The sequence below is a fragment of the Vipera ursinii genome (assembly GCF_947247035.1).
Source record: "Vipera ursinii genome assembly, chromosome: 5".
Lineage (NCBI taxonomy): Eukaryota > Metazoa > Chordata > Lepidosauria > Squamata > Viperidae > Vipera > Vipera ursinii.
In genome coordinates, this window is record NC_139518.1 from 60,594,724 (window position 1) to 60,621,290 (window position 26,567).

The following is a 26,567-nucleotide window of genomic DNA, read 5'->3' on the forward strand; positions in this document are numbered from 1 at the left end:
ACAAAAGATGCCAAATCTGTGAAGCTCCTGCCTACTTGACTTTGACCAGCTGTGAGTGGCTGATTCTATTAACAAAAGCACAGCTCTTCTACAATGAGTTCCCTCATTGATGGGGATCTCATCAAATTTGCTGATGGCAGGAATAGCCAACAATCCAGAAGATAGGCTTAAGATAAAGAAGGATCTTGACAGACTTGAACATTGGGTGCTAGCTAACAAAATGAAATTCAGTGGTGAAAAAAGTAAGGTTTTACATTTAGGCAAGAAAAAGCAAATACACAGGTATAGTATAGGTGGTACCTTGCTCAAGATCCCTTGTGAGAGGGATCTAGGAGCCCTAGTAGACAATCACTTAAATATGAGCCAGCAGTGTGCTGCAGCTGCCAAAAAAGCCAACACAGTGCTAGGCTGCATTAACAGAGGGATAGAATCAAGATCACGTGAAGTGTTAACACCACTTTATAATGCCTTGGTAAGGCCACACTTGGAATACTGGATCCAGTTTTGATCACCACAATGTAAAAAAGATGTTGAGACTGTCTAGAAAGAGTACAGAGAAGAGCAACATGATTAGGGGACTGGAGGCTAAAGATGATTAGGGGACTGGAGGCTAAAACATATAAGGAACAGTTGCTGGAATCGGATATGTCTAGTTTAATAAAGAGAAGGAGAAGAGGGAGTTAAGCTATTCTCCAAAGCACCTGAAGACAGGACAAGAAACAATGTATGGAAACTAATCAAAGAGAGAAGCAACCTAGAACTAAGGAGAAATTTCCTGACAAAACAATTAATCAGTGGAACAACCTGCCTCCAGAAGTTGTGAATACTCCAACAATGGAAGTTTTAAAGAAGAGACTGGACAGCCATTTGTCTGAAATGGTATAGGATTTCTTGCCTGAGCAGGGGCTTGGATTAGAAGACCTCCAAGGTCTCTTTCAACTTACTGTTGTTGTTGTTGTTGTTGTTGTTGTTGTTGTTGTTATTATTATTATTATTATTATTATTATTATTATTATTATTATTATTATTATTGATCATCGCACAGTCAGCCAGATGTTCAGACTGGATTTGGCATTTTTGTCTACCTATTAAGTCCTTACCAAGGACCTGGGATAGGCAGATGTGGATGTTTGATGGTATTATAGGATGGAAGCAGTTCCTAGTAAAGCCACCTTTTGCAATTGACTACTGGTGAATTTGTCAATGCCAATGGTGTTCAAGTGGTGCTCCAGTTGTTTGGGATTGCACCCAAGGCGCCTATTACTATTGGTACTACCCTTGCTTGCCTTTGCCAGAATCTTTCTATTTCTATTTGTAGGTCTTTGTATTTTGTTATCTTCTCCAGTACTTTCTCATCTATTCTGCTGTCTCCAGGCACTGCCACGTCCACTATCCAGACTTTTTTGTCTTTCTTATCGACAATTGTTAAGTCCGGTGTGTTATGGTGCAGGTGCTTGTCTGTTTGAATTCTGAAGTCCCAAAGCAGTTTAACTTTATTATTTTCTTGTAGGCCAGTTTGATCTCTCCAGTAGTCAGTAAGCCTTCCTGATATACTAATTTCAGTGCATCTTCATCATTGTCCTTCCGATATTCTTCCAAAGCCATTTTTTCTTCTTCAACCATCTGATGTACTTGCAGCATTCCACGTCCACCTATTTTCCTTTGTAGATAGAGTCTGTCAATGTCACTGCGTGGATGAAGGGCATGATTCATTGTCATTATTTTTCTGGTCTTCCTATCCATTCCTTTTAGTTCTGCTTGAGCCCAGTCCACTATTCCAGCTATGTATCTAATGACTGGAATTGCATAGGTGTTGATTGCCTTCGCGGTATTTCCTCCATTGAGTTTGGACTTTAAGGTCTTCTTCACTCTCTTGATGTATTCACCTCTAATCTTTTTCTTGACTTCAGTGTGCTTGATGTTGTCAGCTTGAAGGATACCCAAGTATTTGTAGTAATGTTCCTCATCCAGACTCTTAATGTTATTTTCATGGGTCATCTTTATTCCTTCAGTTTTCACTATTTTTCCTTGTTTGAAAGTAAGTTGTTGTTGTTGTTGTTGTTGTTGTTACCTTGCCAAAGTGATAGCTTTCATATTATTCTTGATGGAACATTTATTCATCAATAATTCAAAGTTACAGTGGAACTGAAAAATTTACTTTATGGCTCACTTATGACTATTTATGACCTTCACATTTCTTAGTCATGTGTCATCATTATAGTCCACATTGACCTGTGCCTGACTTATGTTTTCATCACACCTGCTTGTAGAACTGAGAAATAAGAGAGAAAAAGATTGCAAGAAAATAAGCTGCTTTGCTCTTCAACACATCAAAAACAATGTGATCATGCCTGTAGCCTGGGGCTGGGAGCTGTGGGGGCACTGTGCAAACAGCTTACGGTATGTTCTTGAAATCCTGTCTCTAATCTCTCCATTCTGTGAAGGTCAGGGAGAGAAAGAAAGCAAGAGATTTCTATAGGCAAACAGTTTACTCTCTTGAAATCCCTCTCTGATCTCTCTTCTGCAGGGAGGGTCAAGCAAAAGAGATATAGAAATCTCTTGCTTTTTTTTTCTTCCATCCTGACTCACATCATAGAGTGAAAAGGGGAAAAAGGATTTCAGAAGAATAAGTTGTTTAGCTAGTGTGCCCAGGGCATTCAGCTTCAGGCTGTACTATGATCACTTTATTTGCAATATGACAAGACAATAAGCAGGCACTTGAACATTCCAAAGGGAGGGGGAGTGGTTAGGAGGTAAACAAAATCCCAAGATATGAAATTGAGGAGTCTCATCTCTTTTTACTTGGAAAGCACAACCATGGTCTCATAATTTCCCATGTAGTAACCACTTAGCTTAGCAGCAGAGTGGTCAGTCCTATTTTGAGTTGATTTATTCATTGATCTTCAAATGAGTTCACATAACTTTGGTTTCTGGATTCCAGCTGGATGTGGAAGTCAATCCTGATTGATTGATTGATTGATTGATTGATTGATGCTGGGCATCTGTTATTCTAAGATACCTCAAAGCAAGAATTTCCAGTAAATCTTTTGTCATGAGATTTATTTTCTAAACTAAGACTCTAAACTAAGAGATTTAGTTAAGCTTCAGATATTATACAGCGATAACATAGGAACTGGTACTTTTGAAATTGTTATGTTTTTCAGAGTCTGTCAGCAATATTATTTTTACGCTAAGAAAATAATAAATAATAATCAGAGAATGTAAAGGTCTGGAAGGCTCCTTGGAGATTATGTAGTCCAATCTCCTAGTACATAAATGTCAACTAGATGGTCAAAAAACCCTTTTTTTAAGCATCAGCAAAAGAAAGTTTTCTACCTTTCTAAGAATAAGTTCTATTATTGAATACTTCTTAATTACATTTTTTTCTGACGTCAATTCAAAATCTGCTTTTATATAATTTAAATCCATTGTTTCTTGTCTGTCTTCTGGAACACAGCCATCTTTTACATGATAGTTGTGAGATATGAAGATAGTTTTCATGTCTCTCTCTGCAGTGAACTCTTTCTAGACTAAAAAATTTTCAGTGCAACCAACAATTCCTTGCTGGTTTTTCCTTTGTGTCTTTGAACATCTTGACTTTTCTCCTCTGGACTGTTGAAATGAGATGTTCAGATGCCATATTCAAAGTGCAGAACAGAATAGAACAATATCTAGATTGATATTTTTGAAGCTGCATCGTATTATTGACTAATGTACAGTTGCGTTCCACTATACACCACAGTTCCATTTTGAATGTCCTGCTAGCCAGGATCATCATCAAAACTATATTCATATTTTTAGTTTCCCAGTCAAATGTAGGCCTTTACAATTGTCCCTGTTGAAATTCATCTTTCTGGTGCCTGCATATTGTTGTAGCTTGTATTATCCTCCTAAACTTTGATAATGTCTTCTGAAATATTTTCTGTATTCTTATCTTGTATGATCTTACTAAACCTTGATACTGTTTTCTGAAATATTTTCTATATTTTTGTCTTTCTGCTGTCTTCATCCAGCTCTTCCCTATGGACTGGTTAGTATCAGATCAAGAGTACACCGTCACATACAACCTTTGGGAAAACAAAATAGTCAGAAAGAAGATTGTGGACTTTTGGAGGAACTTCAGAAACTGTCACAAAATTTTAATACATAGTGCATATATATATCTATATATATCTATATATATCTATCTATATCTATATATCTATATCTATATCTATATATCTATATCTATATCTATATCTATATCTATATATCTATATATCTATATATCTATATCTATATATCTATATATCTATATATATCTATATATCTATATCTATATCTATATCTATCTATCTATCTATCTATCTATCTATCTATCTATCTATCTATCTATATATATATATATATATATATATATATATATATATCTGTAGGTCTTGACGTATTCAGGTCTTTTCCCATGTAAGATTGAGAGTGTCTTGGCGACGTTTCGACAAGGTCCCACTCATCATCTTCAGGCTGGTGTCTTCGGCTTTGTGCTTGTGTAAGCAAAGCATGATCAGAGCTGACGTATCTCTATAAACATTGGTGGGTGGGTGTGGGGTGCTGACTTTGTTCCTGTAAGTGGGTTGGTTGGCTGTGTTGTTACATCCTGTGTGGCTGAGGTGTTGGCTGTGTGCCTATTAGTCTTTTGTGTTGTAACAACCTGGATAATGGGCTGTGAGATGACATCCTGAGCTCTAGTATAGTGATATCCTGAGTGCTGTGTTGCAACATCCTGGGTGGTTGGCTGTGTTGTGACATCCCGAGCTTTAGTATTGTAACCTCCTGAGTTTTGTGATGTAATGTCCTGAGCACAAGGCTGTGGTGTAACATCCCGGGCTTTGATTTGGCTCCGAGTTTGCGGTCTGGCCTTGTGTTCATGGTGTGTGTCAATTTGCTTGTGGGGGTCGGGGGTGGGGGGTGCAGCAGCTGGAGATGCCGCTGTGGTTTGGCTTCTGGATGGTGGTTGCATTTCGTCTATGGGGTGGGTTTGGGTTTGAGTCTGGTGAAACGTTGCCAAGACACTCTCAATCTTACACGGGAAATTATATATATATGTTTTATTTTATATAGAATGGTAGCTGTTGTTGTTTTAACAACATATTATACCACATATCTTATTTTTTGTATTATATTTTTCAGATATTTTTAAGCAATGCTTACATATTACGGTACTTTGAAAATGTATGTATTCTTGTGTTATTCCTTTCACTTCTTTTCCTTCTCTGTTATTATTTTTAAAGCAATAAACAATTATTTAAAAACCCCACAATAAAGAATTGTCTTCAAGGCATGCATATGCTACTGCAGCTTAAATACTGTTTAAACTAGATAAATAAAAAGAAAGACAAATGTTACACATATTGCAAGTTTCTCTTTAAGGCAATGAAGAATTTTAGCCAAAGGCCACCATCTGGTGAAAGACTTCCTATATTGGAGTAGCTTCATTTGTAATCCAGTTTTAAAGAATCAAATTGAGCAGAGCTTCAAGAGGAATAAACTTCTAATACAACAATTATAACACATAAAATGCCTAGAGTTTTAGAGTAGGCTAGAAAGGCTAAACGTTATCCTTGATGATGTATGCATTTATGGAGCTGTTATTGGTACATATCTGTTATCAAAATCTGGCCTACTGGGTCAAATAAATCCATGGACATTCATTCAGTTCATCTGATTTCTGCTCAATCTGAACATTATGTCATTAAGAAAAAAAGAAAAAAATGAGCTCTTTTCATTCAGCAATCAGTGGGTCTCTTTCTCTTTAGGTGTCTTTCACAATTTTCTTATCCCCAATTTCATTTTTCTCTTTTTAGATCTACGCTCTACTGTTGAGGGAGGGCAGCAACTCCATTCAGAATTGCATGCTACAAATAATAAATATATGGACTAGGAAACTGTTTTTATTAAATTTTGTTCACTTCCTTATCCTGTGGCAGTTTGTTAGCAACCTCAGACAAATAAACAAAATAGGGAGCTAAATGCTTGGGCTATTGGCAAATCAAATTTTAATTGCCATTCTGGGCAGGATAAAGTCAGGCATTACTAGTGTATCCACAGCTACTAGCACAGCTATGCCTGATAATAAGCCAGCATGTAGATAAGTAAGTCTTTAAACATGTTTTCTTAAAGCAGCAAGTAGGAAAATGAATATTCAAACATGCAGTTCAGACAAAACTCAATTTTATTAACATACTGGATGAACAGAGAAATCCTTTTTTGTTCAGCTTTTAAAATGTCAAGTTTGAAATATCTCGAGTTATTTTGGTTCTTTTCAGTTTTTCTGGCTATATTAATTTAAAACCTTAATTACATAAGAAAAATAGGATTATGAAATAAGCTGCAGCTGCAGTAGATTTGTGTACCGTATATTTTCAAATATTATTTTATGGTGATGATTAGGGTGCAAAATCTTTTTCACACCCACTTGTAGTTAAGAGGACGATCTAGTGAGATTTCTGGGAGACATACATAATATTGCATTTTCAATTTTCTTGGTGCTAGACTATTCCACTGCTTATAACCAAGTTTGCAGGATGCAATAAAAGAGCTTTTAATAGATTCTGTCTAAATCCATGTTTTATTATCTTAGTGACTAACGAACACTGCAGTTATTCCAAAGAGAAACAGGTAGTTAATCATAGGATTTGTGAACTTTTAATCACCAGTTATAGAGAAAAGAAATTTCCTTCAGCAAAATATGAGAAAACCAGTGGATGGTTTATAATAGGAAAGCTATTGTTTTACTCATAAACAATGGTTCCCATTGGTCCCAACACTGTCAATTTTTCCAATGCTTAGTTTGTTGTATCTGACTTCTACATCAATTATCAATGTAACAAAACAATTTGACTCACTTTAGTACATCTCTCTCTCTCTCTCTCTCTCTCTCTCTCTCTCTCTCTCTCTCTCTCTCTCTCTCTCTCTCATCTCTCTCTTCGTCCATTTATCTTGTTTTGGGTTTCTTTCATGGATGCTTTTTTGTCAAGTGGGATCCATTCTATGACTGCCTTGATCTACCTGCCATCATTTCTTCTTGCTAGGTGACCAGCCCATTTCCATTTCCATTCTTTTACTCTCTTGATGACATCTTATACTTTCTTTTGTTCACTAATCCATGTACAGGTCTTTCTATCTTGTCTTGTAATGCCAGGCATGTGTCTTTCCATGGCTCTTTACTCCATTCATAGCTTTTGTGTCAATTGTGAGTTTATGTCCATGTTTCACTGGTATAAGTCACACACTGATCCAAAACTTTTCTCTTCAGGCACATGGGAAAGTTGTTCTTGAAAATTATGCTTAGCTTGCCAAATGCCTACCAATCACATTTAACACACTGTTCAATTTCCTTCATTGTATATAACCTTCCACTGAGATCCATTGGCCAAGGTATATGTAGTGGTCTATTACATCTAGTTCTTCTCCAGACATAAAAACTTTTCTCTCTTTAGTGAAATTATTAAACATAACCTGGCCCTTTTTCAGGTTTATTTTTAAACCAAATGGTTCTCCTGCTTTGTGCAGCTCTTGTATATGTCTTTGCAGCTCTTCTGGTTCTTGTGAGAAGAGAACAACATCATCTGCAAATCTTAAGTGATTTAAATGATTTAAATTATATATATATAAATTTTAAAAAATATCTAAAGCTGTTCTGTATCTCTTGTTAATGCTTGTTAATACTTACTTCCTGTATTACCAATAAATACAATCCAAAAATAGTATTTTTATTTAGATAACTTAACTGCAGAATTCTGATTATTTTAAATACGAAACTTCCAATTTCACATTCTATAATGATCCAGGAAGAATACATTTAATAAATTAATCTGAAAATCTGAATTCACCAAACTTCTCACATTACTAAATCAGCCTCTAACGTGGTTACATGTACAATAGCTGGATCAGAGCTCTGAAAGTCAGTTCTAAAGATAATTTATTTTTTCTTTCTATCAGTAAAATAATAGCTAACATGTGGAGTTTCTCCTGTGAGTGGTAAAACCCTGCAGCAATCAACTAAACTGATGACCTTTTCATTTAAGGTTATGAACTGTAACCTACCTGGTTGGTTAGTGTGGTTTAGTAGATAAATGTTTTTAAACTTCCAAGTTTAGAGATGAGAGAGAGTCCAAGTCACCCAGCCAGCTACCTCACCTAAAGGAGGCCTAGAACTTGATTCTTCCCAATCCTAGCCCTACACAGATAGACAGAAAGATGATAGATAGATAGATAGATAGATAGATAGATAGATAGATAGATAGATAGATAGATAGATAGATAGATGAGAGAGAGAATAGAATAGAATAGAATAGAATAGAATAGAATAGAATAGAATAGAATAGAATAGAATAGAATAGAATAGAATAGAATAGAATAGAATAGAATAGAATAGAATAGAATAGAATAGAATAGAATAGAATAGTAATAAGCTTATTTTTATTTCCTGCTGGTTACAGTATTATGGTCTGAACAAAATCCTGAAAGAAAAACTGAGCTATCTTTTCAATTAAAACATGGACATAAAAACTGTGCTATATCAAAACAAAGGCAGCATTCTTTTATATAGCAAAGGGGCAAACATAGAGTGAACTGGAGACAAGGTATAATAATGTTTCAAAACCATTACGACAGTACAACCAAGAATCATTTTATTGGCTGCAGTGTCTCCCCTGCTGCTCTGAACTCTTTAAAAAGCCAGAGGGGGAGGAAAGATTCCTCCTTCTCCTTTCCCCTTTCTCCATTTTCTCCTCTCTCACAAGGTGAGAAGAGGATCAATGTTTCGCAGAGCCTTATGTTCCTTCGGCTTTTTAAACAAGGGGACAAAGTTACCTCAGAAAGTATCTATGAAGACTAACCTCCCAGGACACTAGAGGAACAATCACCCCAGCCACTTGTTATACTATGCTGCAGGTTTTGATATGAGATTTTCTAAATATTATGTACAAATCAACGGTAAAATAATCCCAACCTTTTGGAAAAATGTCAGCATCTGCAATGGTTTACTGCGCACTTGTCCAGAAAATAATTAAACTTTGAATATTTTCAAAAGGTGACAAGAACTGGGCAGAACTGTCATCCCTCATAAATCTATCACTGTACCCAGTGAAATATTTTTTTAAAAAATCACCAAATTCTGTGACTGTTGTTTTTGGAAGGCAGATTTTTTTTTCTCTCTTCTACTGCAGTGGCTGTTATGTTTGAGAGCACGCTTAATATTCAGAATTTTTACATATATGCAATTGTCTGGAAGCATGCTGCCTATTGATTTACTGAAAAGACCAATTCATAGTAAAGGTCAACTTGTATTTCAGGTTTGTTTGTCTTTTTTTTTAAAAAAAAATAAAAAAGTAGCTCCCTGTTCTGTCACTCAGTTAACTGGATTTAACCAAGAACTCATCTGTGTTTTAACTTTAATCTCTGTCAATTTCCCCCTTTCCCCCTGTATTTGATAGTAGCTAATGCACTTTAAAAGGGACACGGTGGCTCAGTGGGTTAGGACGCTGAGCTTGTCGATCGGAAGGTCGGCAGTTTGGCGGGTCGAATCCCGAGTGCCGCGTAACAGAGTGAGCGCCTGTTACTCGTCCCAGCTTCTGCCACCTAGCAGTTCGAAAGCACGTAAAAATGCAAGTAGAAAAATAGGGACCACTCCGGTGGGAAGGTAACAGCGTTCTGTGCGCCCTTGGCGTCTAGTCATGCCGGCCACATGACCACGGAGACGTCCTTGGACAAGCGCTGGCTCTTCAGCTTTGAAACGGAGATGAGCACTGGCCCCTAGAGTCGGAAACGACTAGCACGCATGTGCGGGGGAACCTTTACCTTTATTAATGCACTTTAATATTCTGATTCCCACCTTGGAATACTGATAAGACAGAAGCCTAAATTTTCACATGCTTTTCCTTTTGTAGATGGCTACATTGGTTCCTTGACTCTGCCAAAGATGAAAACACTTGGTAGCAATAGGTGGCATAGAAATTTAATTAAAAAATAATATATAAATAAAAACTGAGTGCACCTTCACTCAATGCATCTTCACAATGTTTTACCTGATTTCTGTTCATTTATAATGGATCCGTAGTCTTTGTTCCCTTGCTGTCCTTGCCCCAATTTCCCCTACTTCTCCAGATGGGGAATTATACTGATTATTATGCCATATCCTATCTTCTGCCTGTTTCAAGAATGGGGAGGGATGTTTTCTGCAAGTTGAAAATTTCAACACAGAAGTAGGTAGTGTTGCTTGCAAGGTATCAGCAATAATCTGACCTTTATTGCTAGGGCTTTTAACTAGGGGACTGGATCCTATTCCTTACACCTATCTTTGTTCAATCCCTGTACAAACCAGTCTGGTATAATAAGACAAGCTGAGAAATTCTATACAAGTGTGTTGATTTGCCATCAGTATCAGCACATGGAGAAAAATAGGCTTTTTATCCCAACTTAAAACTAAGAGATAGAAGAAGCACTTCTACCTAGCCTCAAGACACACATATTGATTGCCTGAAACATCTTTGTGCTCATCTGTCGCCAAGGAACAGCAGGTTGTAATTGAGAGCTGTATCCCTAGAAGCACAACAGACTCGTGACTTACGCTTGTTCCTGTACTGTCCTGATAAGTCGGAGTAGCCTGCTCCAGGGCTGATTAACTTAAATTGTGCAATCAGAAACTTCAGCAAGGAATGGTTGATTTCTGGAAATGCATCCAGTTAATAATACCTTGTTTAATTTGGGTTTAAGGGACAGAATGCATGATGGAACAGGCAAAGAACAGTTATAAATCAGTGTGCCAAATATGATGGGTTGAAAGAGTCACATCCTTATTTTCTGATTCTGAAATACCAATACAGTAGATATATAATATATTACTTCAACAGTCAACATTCTTCAGTGCAGATCACTATAATTGGGGAATCCTCTAAAAGCAGATACTGTAATTAAAAGCTAGAGCTGTCAGCTGCAAAATTGAGCCCTCTTCCTCCTCCACCTGCCTATCATCCTGCTTTTTGTGTTCCATAGAAGCTTGAAAAGCAACATTGCCACTTTATAAAAGCATTGTCTGTGTCTACATTTTTTAAAAATTTGCCATTTCATTTGTGAAGCTTTGGATTTTGACATCTTTTGATCTGGATGCCTTTCAGATCTGTCTTATTCTGATTTATTCCCCTGAAATTTAATCAGTGTATAAATCTAGAGCTAAGCACTCAAAGTCCTTTGCCTATCAGCTTCACTTTCTCCCACACTTATCCATTTTAACCTTTAAGTGCTTTTCTTGCACTTCACAAAGAAGTTTGATAAGTTATTATTATAAAGGAGCCACTGTAATGAACTGCCTTCATATTCCATAAAATCAAATATTTATTTTTAGGATAGCTTCTCGTGTCATTAAAATTTGTCCCAAGAAAGGGTTCATCCAAAAAAGAAGTGCAAACAAATCTTCAATCATTCTCGCTTACTTTCTCTGCTGTCTTCACCAGTGTTTCGCCTTTCATAGTCTCCATCTGGTGTTCTTTCATTGCTCTTCTTGTTTTTCTCACCTTTCTTGTTGCCATTTTTAGCTGACAGCAGAAAAGAGAAACACATGATATTATTTCTCCCCAAATATCAACTATCAAACAGAAAGACAAGAATAATGAACCCAATGAAAAAAGTGAGACAGTAAAAAGTAAGTCAGTAAGTAAAGAGTTCACGTTTGTCTCCCCGAGTTTTCAAAAATAGATAAATTGGATACCTTTTAGAAAAAGCAAAGTGAACCCTTGGAGAATATTCTGTGGCTTCTAAACAGGTATTTTGAGGTATTTTCTTTTTGTATTTTCCTAGTATACCAGTAATGCTCTCTAAACTATGTAAGTGACAGAGATGGAAAATATCGTTCCAAGCGACCAAAATGAAACCAGATAAATAGGATGAAATCTCCCCAATGAAAGTGGTACCAATTCCATGTTCTTGTGTTCCTCTAGGAACTGTCATCCTCCAAGAACTGATTAGCTTGCTGGAAGATAAGGACTCCATTGAGCCAAAGTAAATTTTTCTAGCAACAATGTACATATTTCCATCACTGGCTTCTTCTGGGCAGTCTTTTCAACTTCCCAAGTTCATCTGAGCATTCCTGGTTGTCTTCCATTCATGCTGTCCATGTTTAATCCTGTTCAGCCTCTCTGGGGTCAGCTAAGTTCGTTAAGTGCTCCCACTACTGCAGAATTCTACTTGTTACAAGCAATTTATTAAGTTAAGAGTATTATAGATACTTCAGCACTGAAGAGAAATTAGGAGTTTCAAATAACGTCAACAGACTGTTGTCTGGTAAAGAGGCACATGCTAGTTTAGAAACCAAAAGACCGTGAGGTCTAGTGACTTTAGAGTGACCTTCTCACTCTATCTCAGCCCACCTGATCTCACAAGATTGCTATTATGGGAAAAATAGAAGGAGTATTAAATATGCTTGTTGCCCTGATTTATTTACAAATATTAAATAATTAAATAATTTGTAAATTCTTATTTACAAATAATAAAGGCAGAGAATAAATAAATGAATGAATGAGTAAACAAATAAATTGACTTCATTAATTTAATTTCATTAAATTAAAGTTTAATGAAAAGAAGGACTAGAGGTAACATGATAGCAGTGTTCCAATAACTCAGGGGCTGCCACAAAGAAGAGGGAGTCAAGCTATTGCCCAAAGCACCTGAGGGCAGGACAAGAAACCATGGATGGAAACTAATCAAGGAGAGAAGCAACCTAGAACTAAGAAGAAATTTTCTGACAGTTAGAACATTACTCAGTGGAACAACCTGCCTCCAGAATTTGTGAATGCTCCAACACTGGAAGTTTTTAATAAGAGATTGGACAACCATTTGTCTGAAATAGTATAGGGTTTCCTGCCTAAGCAGGAGGTTGGACTAGAATACTTCCAACTCTGTTATTCTATTCTAAATATATAAAACATTAATAACATTGCTATTAAGTGCTATCCACCAGGTAAAGAAAGCATGCTAGTTTACTGTTGCTGCTGCTACTGCTGCTGCTTCTGCTATTTTATCTTTTCTTCTTGAAGGAAGATTTGCAGATTAGAATCTGGTTCATATATAGAAAGATACAGCTTATGGATATAGTCACAGGTCTAGAGGGGAAAATTGAATCTAAGGACATATAGAAAGATTTTAGGATCTCATAATATCCCAAATATACCAAGGGTGCCATAAACTTTGTCACTTTCGAAGCTAATAAAATTAAATCTACAGTATACAAGATGACTAGGGTGGGAGTTGGATCATATGACAGTATCTAAAAAGATAGCAATGTAGATTCCATGAAGAATTTAAACGAAATCAGATTTCCAAACTGAATAGATCATTTCGAATTTAAGCAATCCAAAATAAATGCAGACTTTATTAGGGAGTACCTGGTGACCATGAATGGGTTCAGGTCTCCAAAACATGCTTACTTTTGAGAGTCATGAAGGAGTTTGTCAATGTCATTTTTGAGCCTATATCTATTATTATTATTATTATTATTATTATTATTATTATTATTATTATTATTATTATTATTATTATTAAATCATGAAGGATAGACATTGTGCTAGAGAACTGGAGAAGAACAAAAGTTATTCCTATCTTCAAATGAGATGAGTCACAGGGCTCAGGTTAGGGTAGACTACATAACTTGGCAAGAGCCAGCATGACTTAACAATATACATCATAACAGAACAACCTGACTTTTTGATAAAAGAGACCATGAGAATGAGGTAGGCATAGTGAACTTTTTCTTCAACAAAGCATTCAAGAAATATACCTTGAGATTCTAGTGAGGAACATGAAAAATGCACTAGGCTATGTTTCTATTAGAGAGATACAGAATAGGGAAAAGAATTGAGTGAATGGTTCTGTTTCAAGACTGAAATGTTGAGCACCATAACACAGGGCTTTTTTAGACTCTATGATCTTCAACATATTTATAAATGATTTTGATGAGGGTTTGGGATATATTCAGTGGTGGGATTCAGCTGGTTTACACCACTTCGGCAGAACCGGTAGCTAATTTTTTGTTGCCCAGGCCCAGAATGGACTTCCAGAAGCGGGATCCATGCAGAGAACTGGTTGTTCACATATTTGAATCCCACCACTGAATATATTGTTATCAAATCTGCAGTCAGCACAAAGATAAGAGAAAAAAGCACTTTAGAGGACAGTCTTTTCTAGATTTAGAGTGGCAAAATTGAGAGAGGTTTGATAGAATGAAGCATTGTTCAAAAACCAGCAAAATGAATCTTAGCAGAGAAAAATACAACATTCTACATTTGAACAGGAAAAATAAACAGCATGAGTGTAGTATAGAAAGGACCTTATTAGTTAACAATCCATGCAAAAAGGATTCCGGTGTTCAGAGAATGTATGTCCAGAGAAAAGCAACCAATATTTTGTGGGACCTGGAAGGAGTTATAAGGAATGATGAAACATGATTGATATGTTTGCCTGAAGAAAAGAAGACTGCAGGGAGACATGATAGCTATCTTCAATTATTTGAAGGACAGTGATATAGAACAGGAGTCTCCAAACTTGGCAATTTTAAGACTTATGGGCTTCATCTCTCAGAATTCCTCAGGCAGCCATTCTGGATGTTGAAGTCCACGGGTTTGGAGACCCCTACTGTAAAAAATTGTAACAAAATTGTTCTGAGTGGTTCAGGAAAGGACAACAAGAAAAGGTCTGTTTAAGTTAAAAGGAAGTAGATTTGACTGGACATCAAGAAATCTTTCCTAATGGAAAGAACAGTTTAAGAAGGGAACAAAAGCCTCAATAAATAGTGGGGTCTCCATTAATGGAAGTTGATGCTAATGTCAGATGAGCTGCACTTTTCCACCCTGTACAGGGGGCTGAACTAAAAACATATTACTAAAGTAGAACTTTCTTTTAGCAATTTCATTCTCTTGTTTTATGTTTGAATGTGAGAAAAAATGCCCTCTTTCTAACCCATTTTTATCCCAATTGGTTTACTAAGGATAATGCTATTCAAATAAAATTAACACTGCACTGAATAAAAAACATACAAAAAAGAAAGACAAAATAAAACATAAAAAGAAAAAAATGCAGAAAAAGAAAAAAGAAAAAAACTCTCTCTTTCTTCCCAGTAAGTATAGTCAACATTAACAGTTTATTGTCATATCTTAAAAAATCACTACTTCGTCCTATATCACATTCCATCCTCTATAATAAAACTTTTAAGGCTTCACTCCATCTTAATCTGTAAAAATCTGTTAAGGATTATTTGTAATAACAATATACCATACAAATTAAATTAATTAACCCACTTTGAATCTTTCCTTTTACATTTATATAACATTTTCAAGTAAACAAAATTTTCCAATTATCGTCATCCAATCCTAATAAAAAATCCATTAAGCCTCACTGGAGATAAAATCGCACCTTCATAAATCTTCCTCCTTAAAATATTGTTATACAGTTTTAATCTGTAAACCATTAGGCATTACCAGATGTAGCAAACCATTGTTAATCTTGAGCAAATAAAGTGATTTCTTATTCTTTTCCGTTTCTCCCAACAAACTGGAGTTCCTTCAAAATCCAAACATTTGATTTTTCATACGCTCTCAACTCTTCTTGAGAATTGTTAGCATCCTTATCAAATCTCTTTTGTAATTTCAGTAAAGAGAAATTATTTATATTGCTGTTCCTATTCTCATAGTCACTTCTCTTTGAGTTCCAACAAATCTTTTTTGCAAGTCTATTGTAGAGAAGTTATCCATATCACTTCTCTGACTTGATACTTATTTATTTATTAAATGTATATTTATACATCTTTCGTAATTATCTAATCATCATCTAGTTTCATTTGTAAATAAAAAAAATCCTATAAAGCTTGCAATCTTCTTTCTTAAAGGATTAAATGAGAACTCACAAAGCAAATACAACCAAACCTTCTGAAGGTTTCAATCTTTAACAAGCCGTAATAATATTAATAAATTAAAAACAGAGCTAAATAAAAAAGTGAAGTTTGGTTGAACCATAAGTCCATAGCAGACTACATTAATGGTTCCGAGCTTAATTATCCTGCAATTCCCAGCAGTTTGCAAGAGGCCACAAAAATGTCAGTTCATGATATCTACAGTATTCACAAAAAAAGAGCAGAATACATATGGGCAATCTCAAATAGATCTCTCCTTTCTCCAGAGACAGTTTTTTTTAATTTTCTGATCTTCCTATCACCTCCATTTAAGGGGTATGTTGTTATGTTATGTTATGTTATGTTATGTTATGTTATGTTATGTTATGTTATGTTATGTTATGTTATGTTGTGTTGTGTTGTGTTGTGTTGTGTTGTGTTGTGTTGTGTTGTGTTGTGTTGTGTTATGTTATGGTAAGGTAAGGTAAGGTAAGGTAAGGTAAGGTAAGGTAAGGTATGGTATGGTATTATTACACAGTGGAATAATTATGGGATAGTGAAATTATGGTAGATATCTCAGTTAAATTGGGAAATCAAGTGAAATATGAGAAAAAGCTAGAATTACTGTGTCAACACAAGTTTTAAAGAGGAAGCTAAGCAGATAAATGTGTGGGAGGCTTCTGGTTTTTTAAAAAAAGATCACCATTGTTATTACTGTCATTATTATGACATTGATCCAGATTTCCAAGCTCAGAAATACAAATCTTGGCCATTCGCAATATGTGCTTGAAATAAAATTTCTTCTTCTTATTCTGCTTTTCTGGTGTACAGCCAAACCAGTGGCAAAAACAGCACTAAGGACTCTCAGTATTCTGCTGAAACAGTAAATCAGGTGGGGATTAGAAGATGGACAGAATGAAACTAGACACTCGCTGGAGACAGTGTTGGCAGAGAACGCAAAGCTTACTACGCTCTCAGTGATATCTGGACCATAGTTGAATCTGCTTTAAATTAAAATCAGCCACAGAAGAAGCCAAGCAGTTTCCCAAGCTTTAGGGGAAATAGCTTATTTTCCAAGCATTATTAGCCAATAGCCATATTAACATCACGATGCCAAGGTATGCATTCTAAAAAACACATCCAGACAGCTGGTTTAATGTGCTGTTCTTCCACCCATGACACAAAAAAGGAGGCCAGCATGCATTTCCTCTGTCTGCAAAGTCTCTGCTCTATTCTCCCTTGCTAATGAGGCCAGTGAGTGGGATTGTCCTAATTGTTGACAGCAGGGCAGTTTTCCCTGCTGATGGGAAAATATCCACTTATTGTTCTCTCTAATATGGAAGTGGGTTGAGGCTGAGAGAACAGTTTTAGCAGGTGGGTAGAAGGAGAAGAAGTTATTAATCTATCAAACCTTAGTGTGTGGGTTAAGATGGCTTTGTACTCCTGCTTGACCAGGAAGAACCTACAGTACTCCCCATGGACCACCTAAAGCCCTGTTTATCAAGTATTACAAGGTTTTGGATATATCAAGAGAAGTGATTCTCTCTTTCTATAAGGAAAAGCTATACTGGGAAGTTCCTGCTTAATATCACTTGCCCACAGACTTGCTCATACACGCCCATACATGCTAATAGGCACGCATTTGACTTCAGATCCACTTACTGGTAAGTCCCCTGCAGAGTAATGGTACTGGACTATTTGAAGCAGGAGAATTCATTGTGGTGGACCAACACTACTGCTGATATGCCATGCCAAAGTACCATGTTGCCAATCATGTTGGGAAGGAAGGAAATGCTGGCTAAAGTAACAAGGCTTTCTTGCTTCGGGTAACACTGGCATTCTCAGATGCCATATTGCCTGATCTATTGACATGTTTAACAATGTGCTCAACACACACACACACACACACACACACACTCACACACACGATTGTAGTCTGTAGGCCAGAGAATATGACAATAAGAATACATAGATCTATAATGACAAATTAAGCTAAAAAGTAGACATAAAATAGAATAAAACCATACAAAATATATTAATAAAGTAACAATAATACAGGTCAGAGTCAGCAAAATTGGTAGTGATTTTCAGTCACAGATAAGACAGATGACACAAAATATCTGGCAACCTGGAAAGATATGTCAAGATCCTGTCAAGTTGAAGTGACAGTTAAGCATTGTGCTATCTACAGTGTAGTTATTTAAAATGGGGTAGATATATATTTTCTTTGTGGAGAGCAAAGAGTAGGTGTTTTAGAGATTCAAAAGAGGCATCTCCATTTGGGCATAATCGCTGCTGAAAAGGAATGCTTTATATCACTCCCACAGGACTGCAGAGGTCGGTGTACCCTATCTAGCCTAGGTAAAGGCCAGACAAAATTTCAGTATGAAAATGAAGACAAGATAGCAAAAGCACTTAGACTTATATACCTCTTCATAGTGCTTTACAGGCTTCTTTAAGCAGTTTACAGAGTCAACATACTGCCCCCAACAATCTGGGTCCTCATTTTATCGACCTCAGAAGGTTGAGTCAATCTTGAGCCAATGAGAATCGAACTGCTGGCAGTTGGCAGAATTAGCCTGCAATACTGCATTCTAGCCACTGCACCACCACAGCTCTCAAGATAAGACAATGGGACAAGTCCATTTGAGAAAATCCCATGAACTGTAGAGTTATTTTTTAATTGAAAGTTTTTGCATAATTATAAGATAAATATGAAAGGTTATATAAAGTAGAAAAATATAAAATTTTATATTTAGAACTTTCAAAAGTGCATAAAGAAAAAAGGAAGAAAAAGATGCAGTTTTCAATCTGCTTTGTAGCAGTAACATTTCTTCCCCTCTAGAATTACATTTTAAAGTTTCTTTCTTCCCATATTCAATCTTTTTAATCAGCAAATCTACAAAACACCAGTTCATTTTTGTCCATTAAAAAAAATCTATAAATGGTTTCCAATCTTTTCTAAAAGTACTTATTGTTTTGTCCCTACAATATCCCAAATAAATCTGTGCTGTTATCCCTATTTTTTGAAAGTTCTAAATTTCTTTACAATAAATCAAAGTAACAATAAACCATGAAAATGGAAATAATTGGCACCCAGTTTCCTTAATAGAGTATTATCAAAATTACTTAACTATTGAGTAAAAGAGATATCATTATACCAACCAGCAAAACTGCAGGTAATTATTTTCAAATAGTATGCTCAGAGCTATGTTTGAAAAGTGATCAATTTTCAACATAAATATGATTTAATAATATTTATTTATCAAAAATCACACAGTGATTTCAATTTCTAAAATTATTCACCTGCAAGTTTTGAATGGACTTGAGATCACATGTAAAGACCACTAGATTTTCTATGTTACCACCTAGTTTATTAGCCTCCAAGTATTTTATTTGTTGCTAGTTTGAAGCAGACTCCGTATTCAATCTATTCTGCTATCACTTTGTTTCTTTGTACATTTTCACTTCACAGCAGAGGCAAACCGCACATTATTACATTTTGATGCTTGATTTGCTTGGCTAATTAGTTTCCCTGATTATTTAGATAGTTGATCTTTAGCTTTGTACAATTGATGCACACTTGGTTATGTTTTCCAAATGGCATACCATCATAAATTTTTGAAAATATAATTCTTGAGTTCAAATAATGCTACCCACTATTTCCACTGTTTTGAATCTAATCATTGTTTTTGCCTTAAAATGATTAAAAAAATAAATACTCTACTTCAGAGTTCCCCAACCTTTCCGGCTTTGCAGACCAGCGGGGGAGGGGAAGGAGAGGGGATGGTTTCACACAAGAGGCATGCATGTGCCCACTTCTCACACAAATGGAGTGCATGTGCATACGCTCACCTGCTGCTCGTGCAAGTGGGGATGTGCATGCAAGTGCATGCACTTGCCTGCCGTTTCTACAACACAGTTACAAATAATTCACGGCCCACTAGTGGGCCATGGCCCAGAAATTGGGGATCCCTACTCTACCTTACTAATCATAATTTATAGTAATTAATGGAATTAGATGTTGAAAGAGTTGAACTCAATGTAATTTCTGTTCCTGGTGGAAAGCTATTCCCTTTGGTTTTGGATAATTTGTGAAAACCAATTTATTGGGCACAAGTTTTGGGTCTCAGGGTACATCAACAACTTAGTATTTTAATGGTGTTCCAACATTTATAGCATTTGGGATTAACCATAGCTGACCCTAAAGGGTATAATATCATTTTTCTCATCAACAGTTATTTGAGTTTGAGAAGCAACTGACTCTCTTTTTCTCACAAGTTTTAGTGTTCATTAAGTTTAAGTATACACTGTTACTACTTTTGTGAACTCTGGTTAAAATTTTGTTGATTTCTGGTTTAGCCTCTTATATCTTTCTTCCCTTTTGTTATGCTAGATGCATTTATAATATTAAACAGTCTGTGAAATTTTAGTTTCCCAGCCACTTTGCTTGATTTATTGTCCTTTATATTTTACTTTTTTTTCTTCTGCTGTCCTTGTTTCAGTTTAAACATTTTAAACAATATTTTTGTGTCAGAATTATTTGGATTTGAATTTTCTTTGTCTCAAGTGCTTTAAAGGCAGAGAAATACTTAGTACAGCACCACGATCAACATGCTACATTGTTAAAATATTTTAATTTAATAATGATCAATATTCATTTTCCACCAGCAAAAACAAATTAAGGAAGTAAAACCAGGCCCTGGCAGCCACAGAGACAGTGCTTGATTCAGACCATAAGGCAGCATCCTTGATTCATCTTGGAACTATAATTGTGACTCTTATAAATTTGCATTGGACAGCTTCCAGAATATTAAACTTTGTTAAAAAAAATCAAATCTGAACACCATAAAGAAGCTGAGAAAGAATTTTAGCAAGAAAAAAGCTTGCAAGCCACAGGATTAAAATGTGCTCCTTTCGAATGGAAGAATCTCAAAATAGCTATAGAGCTATGCAGGACAACATTTGCCTGACAAGAGAAATGTGTGTTTTAAGATAAGCAAGTCCTGGAATTGCATCCCAAGATAAAATTATAAGTACATACCTGCCCTATTCAGCATCCATTACTTTTTGATTCATGTATCCTACTGTTGTGTCATGCAAAGACTAACAATTTAAGTGGTGTTTTTTTAATAATTTACTACAAGTTGTTATTTTAAATAAAATGATGCCAATGCCCTTCTCATTCTCACTTGGGAAACCAAATTACTACCTTCTTTATTAATTTTGGACAGTGATGATTAGAAGATGGAAGTGCTTGAATTATTTAATTAAAGTACAAATAAGGATACAGATGTACATATGATGTTCTAGTAAGGAAGTTAGGATGCATGTTTAGTTATCAACACACTGTACATAGAGCCAGTACAGTTCACAACCTGACAACATGCCATATGAGAGTTTTGGTAGTTAAGAATAGTGGCCACTGCCGCCACCACCACATGATCTACATGTCAGCTTCTAGCCACCACAGGTGTCAGGAGGAAGATGGCATGCCCACATCAGCAAAAAGGTGGTGGATTTTGTTATATCTCATTTTATTTGTTTGTTTGTTTATTATATCACCCATTCCCCCTGCAAGATGACTATGGGTGGCTTACAAGTTACAATTTCCTGTTGTATCATCAGTTCAGTTACACCAAAATTGCACCCATCATATACTGTAGATAACAAGATTTATGTTATGCAATGGATAATGTCACATTAGCTTCAGTTCTGAAAGGCTCCCTCATATAGAATTATCCCTGAAGAATAGTTACGGTAATTAGGCAACCTTTAGATGAAGTTAAAGGGATGTGATCCAAGTCTAATTTCAGCAGGAAGTTGGATTAGTAATTAATCCCATATGTGATTACTCAGGCAAGTAGACTGAGATAGGAGATGTAAGTCTATACCTACACTGATCTACTAAGTGAAAAACTTACATCATAAATTAGATTTATAGGTGGTTCTAACTCAACAACAATAATAGGGACTTGAATTTCCATCATTTAAGCAACATGGTCATAAAGTACAACATTACTTGTCTTCATTTGGAACTTTCTCTCTGCTTCTCCATTGTCTTTGCTTACAAGAAGCCAGCAAACAAGGTTGAAAATGGCAATTCACATGACATTGGGAATGCTGCAACCATCATCAGTAGGAGTGTTATGTACTGGGCTTGTGGTGATACACCACGTGTGTTGCTGGAGCAGCTAACGGCTCTCCAGCAACCCAGACTAGCTGTCTCCTGTCCTGCAATTGGCTAGCCCCAGGCGGCAAGAGTGGCTTCAAACCTATTGGCTGCCACCTAGGGGCTAGACTATATATTGTGGCTGGTTGCAGCCCAAGTTTCAGTACAGTTCTAGCAAGAATAAAGTATGAGTTATCCTGTACTCAGCCTTGTGTCATCATTCCTGCACCCAAGAGCCCACTACTTAACAGTGGTGATGAAGGTGGGATCCTGCTTCGCCGATTAAGAGCTGAAGTCAACGAGGGGTCAGCAGCACAGGCCAGAGGGAAGAGGCATTTCTCCCCCCCAGGCCAGCTAGCAAGCCACACTAGTGGCCTCGCACTCAGAGGACGCATTCCCTGAGCCTAGAAGCAGGATCAGAAGATCACAGGAATCTGAAGGAAGAATGCCGAAGGTCAGCAAATTAAGAGAATTCGACGTGAAGCATCCGGAAGAATGGCCATCTTACCTTTCGCAAGTAGAAAACTATCTGAGAGCAAATCAGATCACGGAGGAAGGTCTGAAGGCCGCCACACTGCTTTATGTGTGCGGCCCAGCAACCTTCAATTTGGCAAAGAATCTTTTCGTGCTGACACCAATCGAAGCAGTCTCATACACAGACCTTAAAAAGAAGCTAACTGGGCACTTCCAGCCCAAGATGTCGGAGATGGCTTGGAGATTCAAATTCGACCAAAGAGTGCAGCTACCCGGGGAGACAGCTTCAGAGTTCATTGTGGGCCTAAGACAGGCCTCACGCCTTTGCAAGTTCTCAAACTTAGAAGAATGACTAAGAGACCGGCTTGTCTGTGGCCTTCAGGACAGAATGCTTCAGCAGAGACTGTTTGCTAGACCCAATTTAACATTTCCCGAGGCACAGGACGAGGTGATGGCCAATGAAGCTGCTGGGGGCACAGTGCAGACAGTTCAGCCCACCAAACCTTCAAAAGTCAAAGAATCAGTCCATCTTGAGTCTTCAAATGTGCTGGAGAATTGTTAGAAAAACAAGAACCCAAAATCAACAAACTCCAAAGGCAACCCAACACGCAACACCGCAATAGCCACCAGTGAAAGGACGGTTACAAGGCAGTTCTCTTACCGAGATGTAAGGGGTGCGGAAGCAACCATATTCGCGCCAACTTCAGATTTCGTTTAGCCACGTGTAGAGCTTGTGGAAGAACAGGCCACATCGCGGTGGTTTGCAGAGCCCGCCAGAGAGACTGGCCACTCAAACACCAGTCGGAGGAACCGACTAGGAGAGGTACTGGGGCCCAGGTCCAGTTAGTGTGGGATTTTTCAGAAGCCGGAGAAGCGTTTGCTGCACCGGGACTCGACACCCCCTCAAGCCCAAACTTAAGCTCTTAGTAGAGCTACAAGGAGTTCCATGTAAGATGGAGTTGGACTCCAGCTCTGCAGTCTCAATCATTTCACAAGACACATACAACTTTGTGTGTAAGTGCAGTAACAATTGGGCCAAACTAAGACCCTCAGAAATCATTTTAATAGATTTTCAAAATGCTCACGTTAAAGTTAAGGGTGAAGCCACCGTATTGGTAAAATTTAAAGGGTTTTTGTGGCACCTGGATGTAATAGTAGTAGGGGGCTAGAGAACAAGTCTCATTGGACTTGATTGGTTTGATGCCTTAGGTATTCAGATTACTGGCATAAACCGGACACAAACGGCAGACCTCATGTCAGTGTGCGAAGAATACGCAGATGTTTTTGATTCAACCCTAGGGACATACACAGGCCTGCCAATTTCTTTCAAGTTAGATCCCAACGTTGTCCCAATCAGGGTTAAACCTCACAGGATCCCCTTTGCCTTAAAACATAAAATTGATTGTGAAATTGATAAGCCTCGTGTCATCATTCCTGCACCCAAGAGCCCACTTCTTAACAAGGAGGACTGATCCAAATGGTTGCTTATTTGTGATGGTAAAGTGAGGACCACCTGTAAATCTACCGGTAATTTATGAGGTAGGTTTGCTTGGACTTAACCCATAAATTGCAGAATCTGGCTCCTGACTTGAATCAGACAGAGTATTAGATGTCTAAGCATGCTAGCCTAAATTGTTTGATATACAAGGATCATTTTTTCACATCTGTATGTATGATTTTATATAAGATAAGAAACTTAGTGCTTTGTGTCATAAAAAGTGTATTGGCAAGAGACAGTGTATTTGAATACATGACTGAATAATTTTTCTTAATGGGTTTATAAGACAAATTATACCCATAAGGGTAACCCAAAACTTAATCTGAAAGCACTGATTACTTAGGCCTTGAGTAACTGTAATAATAAAGATTGCAAAAGCAAACAAGAAACCTGGAACTGGTCTTCTACAACTGGTAAGTAGAAAAACATGCAGACCTCCTAGTTTGTCTTTGAAACACAGCTATAGATTTAGTTTAAGTACATTTTGGGCAGCAAACAAAGAAACTGTGTTTCTTTCACATATGCAAAGAGTACTTCAGATGCCAATTTAGATTTTTTGCAAAATAGATGGGCTTTTAGTACATGTGCTGCTGAAGTCAGCACAAAATATAGGAGCTTTTGATTTATCTGGCAGTGATCTCGAGAATCAAAACAAGCATGTGATTCATCAGCAGAGCATAACAGAAATTTGCGATGGAGGTAACAAACCAAGGAATACATTACTGAGAACCAAAAACCACTGAACTATTCTTTGAAATATGTTAGTAACTGGCTAACCTGAGAGCTACAAAGGTGAAATATTTGCACATTAAATCCTAAATACTTAATCCTCATTCAGGGTTTTGTTGTTCCTTCATGTCCCTTAATATTCCTTTTAAGGACTGCCACAAATAACTCTGCCGGGATATTCCCTGTCACATTCTTAGGATATTTTATAAAATGGCTTGGAATGCAACAAAAATAATTTTTCTGATAGCCTTTTCGTCCAATGGCCATGGTTTTTCTGTGCTTCAAGAATGCATTTGGGAATTATGGCTTTTTATAATCACTGTTCAGATATTCATAACCCACGAGGGCTAGACATGTGTGGAAGGAAGAGGAAATATGGTATCTTCCCAGTGAGGAGATACACAATGACTTGAGTTTTCAGGAATATAGCAATGCATATGTTTGTAAAGATACAGTAGCTCTAGTTATATTCAAGTAAAGTGAAAAAAATGCCCTTCAATATGCTGAGACACTAAGGCAGACATGTCAAACACAAGGCCCGGGGGCCAGATCTGGCCCGCGAAGTGGTTTCATGTGGCCCATGAAGCCATCCTGGAAACAGTGAGGGAACGGCCCCCACTGCCTTGGCCCTGGCCCAGAGACCCTCCTTCTGCAAGAGACCCTCAGATCTGTCCCACTCCTGCCCAGGCCCCCATAGGCACCCTGGATGCGAACGATGTAGAGCTGGCCATGCCCAGCCAGCAGGCCATACGCACTCTAGCCACGCCCACCCAGTAGGCCACGCCCACCCTGGCCATACCCACCCGGCCCCCTGAGGGCAACCGCAATGCTGATGCGGCCCTCAATGAAATTGAGTTTGACACCCCTGCACTAAGGCTAAACCAGCCTTAGCTCCATACAATGTGTATACAGGTATAAGTCCTTAACGTATGACCCACAACCAAGCCCAGATTTTGCATTTAGAAATAGGACAGTTGTTAAGTGAGTTTTGCCCCATTTTACGACCTTTCTTGCCACAGTTGCTAAGTGAACCACTACACTTGTTGAGTTAGTAATGTAGTTGTTTAAGTGAATCTGGCTTCCTCCATTGATTTTGCTTGTAAGAAGGTTGCGCAAGGTGATCACATGACCCCCTCGGGAAACCGCAACCATCATCAATATGAACTATTTGCCAAGTACTTAAATTCTGATCATGAGATCATGGGGATGCTGCAGTGGTCATAAGTCTGGAAAAAAAAATCACAAGTCACTTTTTTCAGTGCCATTATAATTTTGAACTGCCATTAAATGCAGGATCCAATCTGGGTGGGTTACTGGGACCAGAGGTTTTTGTCTTCTGAGCTTTCAGACTCGTGCTGAAGCCCATCATTAAATGAATGGTTGTAAGTTGAGAACTTCCTGTAGTCCAAACAATATGCTGCTAAAAACCCTCAGAGAACAGGTCACTGATATTTGGAGTGGTGCCAAACTTCAATAGGGCCAAACGTCAGCAATACAGTCAAGCAAGGAACTAAAAAGTACTAAGTCTTGTCTAAAAGTTCAGTTCTTTCCCTTTAAACAATATTATCATCATACCATTCTCCCTCTTGTTGTCTTTGAAAAGTACAATGCAAAATAAATGTATATCTCTTGCTTGGCTAGTGTTGGATAACCTTACCATGTGTACTTTCGACTGTCACAGATACAAGTGAATGCCTGAACAAAAGATAGAATTTGGGAAGAGAAAGTCTAGGAGCCAGAAAGAAAAGTGCATCTTCTCCTAGAATAGTGATAAAGGTAAA

At 37.3% G+C, this 26,567-nt stretch overlaps 1 protein-coding gene across 1 annotated transcript in view; it reads right to left on the minus strand.

The window, feature by feature from the left end:
* Window positions 1–26,567, minus strand: part of CPXM2 (carboxypeptidase X, M14 family member 2) — a gene marked incomplete at its 3' end in the record, with an annotated part of 100,236 nt that overhangs the window by 60,224 nt on the left and 13,445 nt on the right. Inside the window, exon 2 of the mRNA XM_083364521.1 lies at window positions 11,469–11,570. Within this exon, the coding sequence (XP_083220647.1) occupies window positions 11,469–11,570 (102 nt within the window). The remainder of the gene's footprint in view (window positions 1–11,468; window positions 11,571–26,567) is intronic.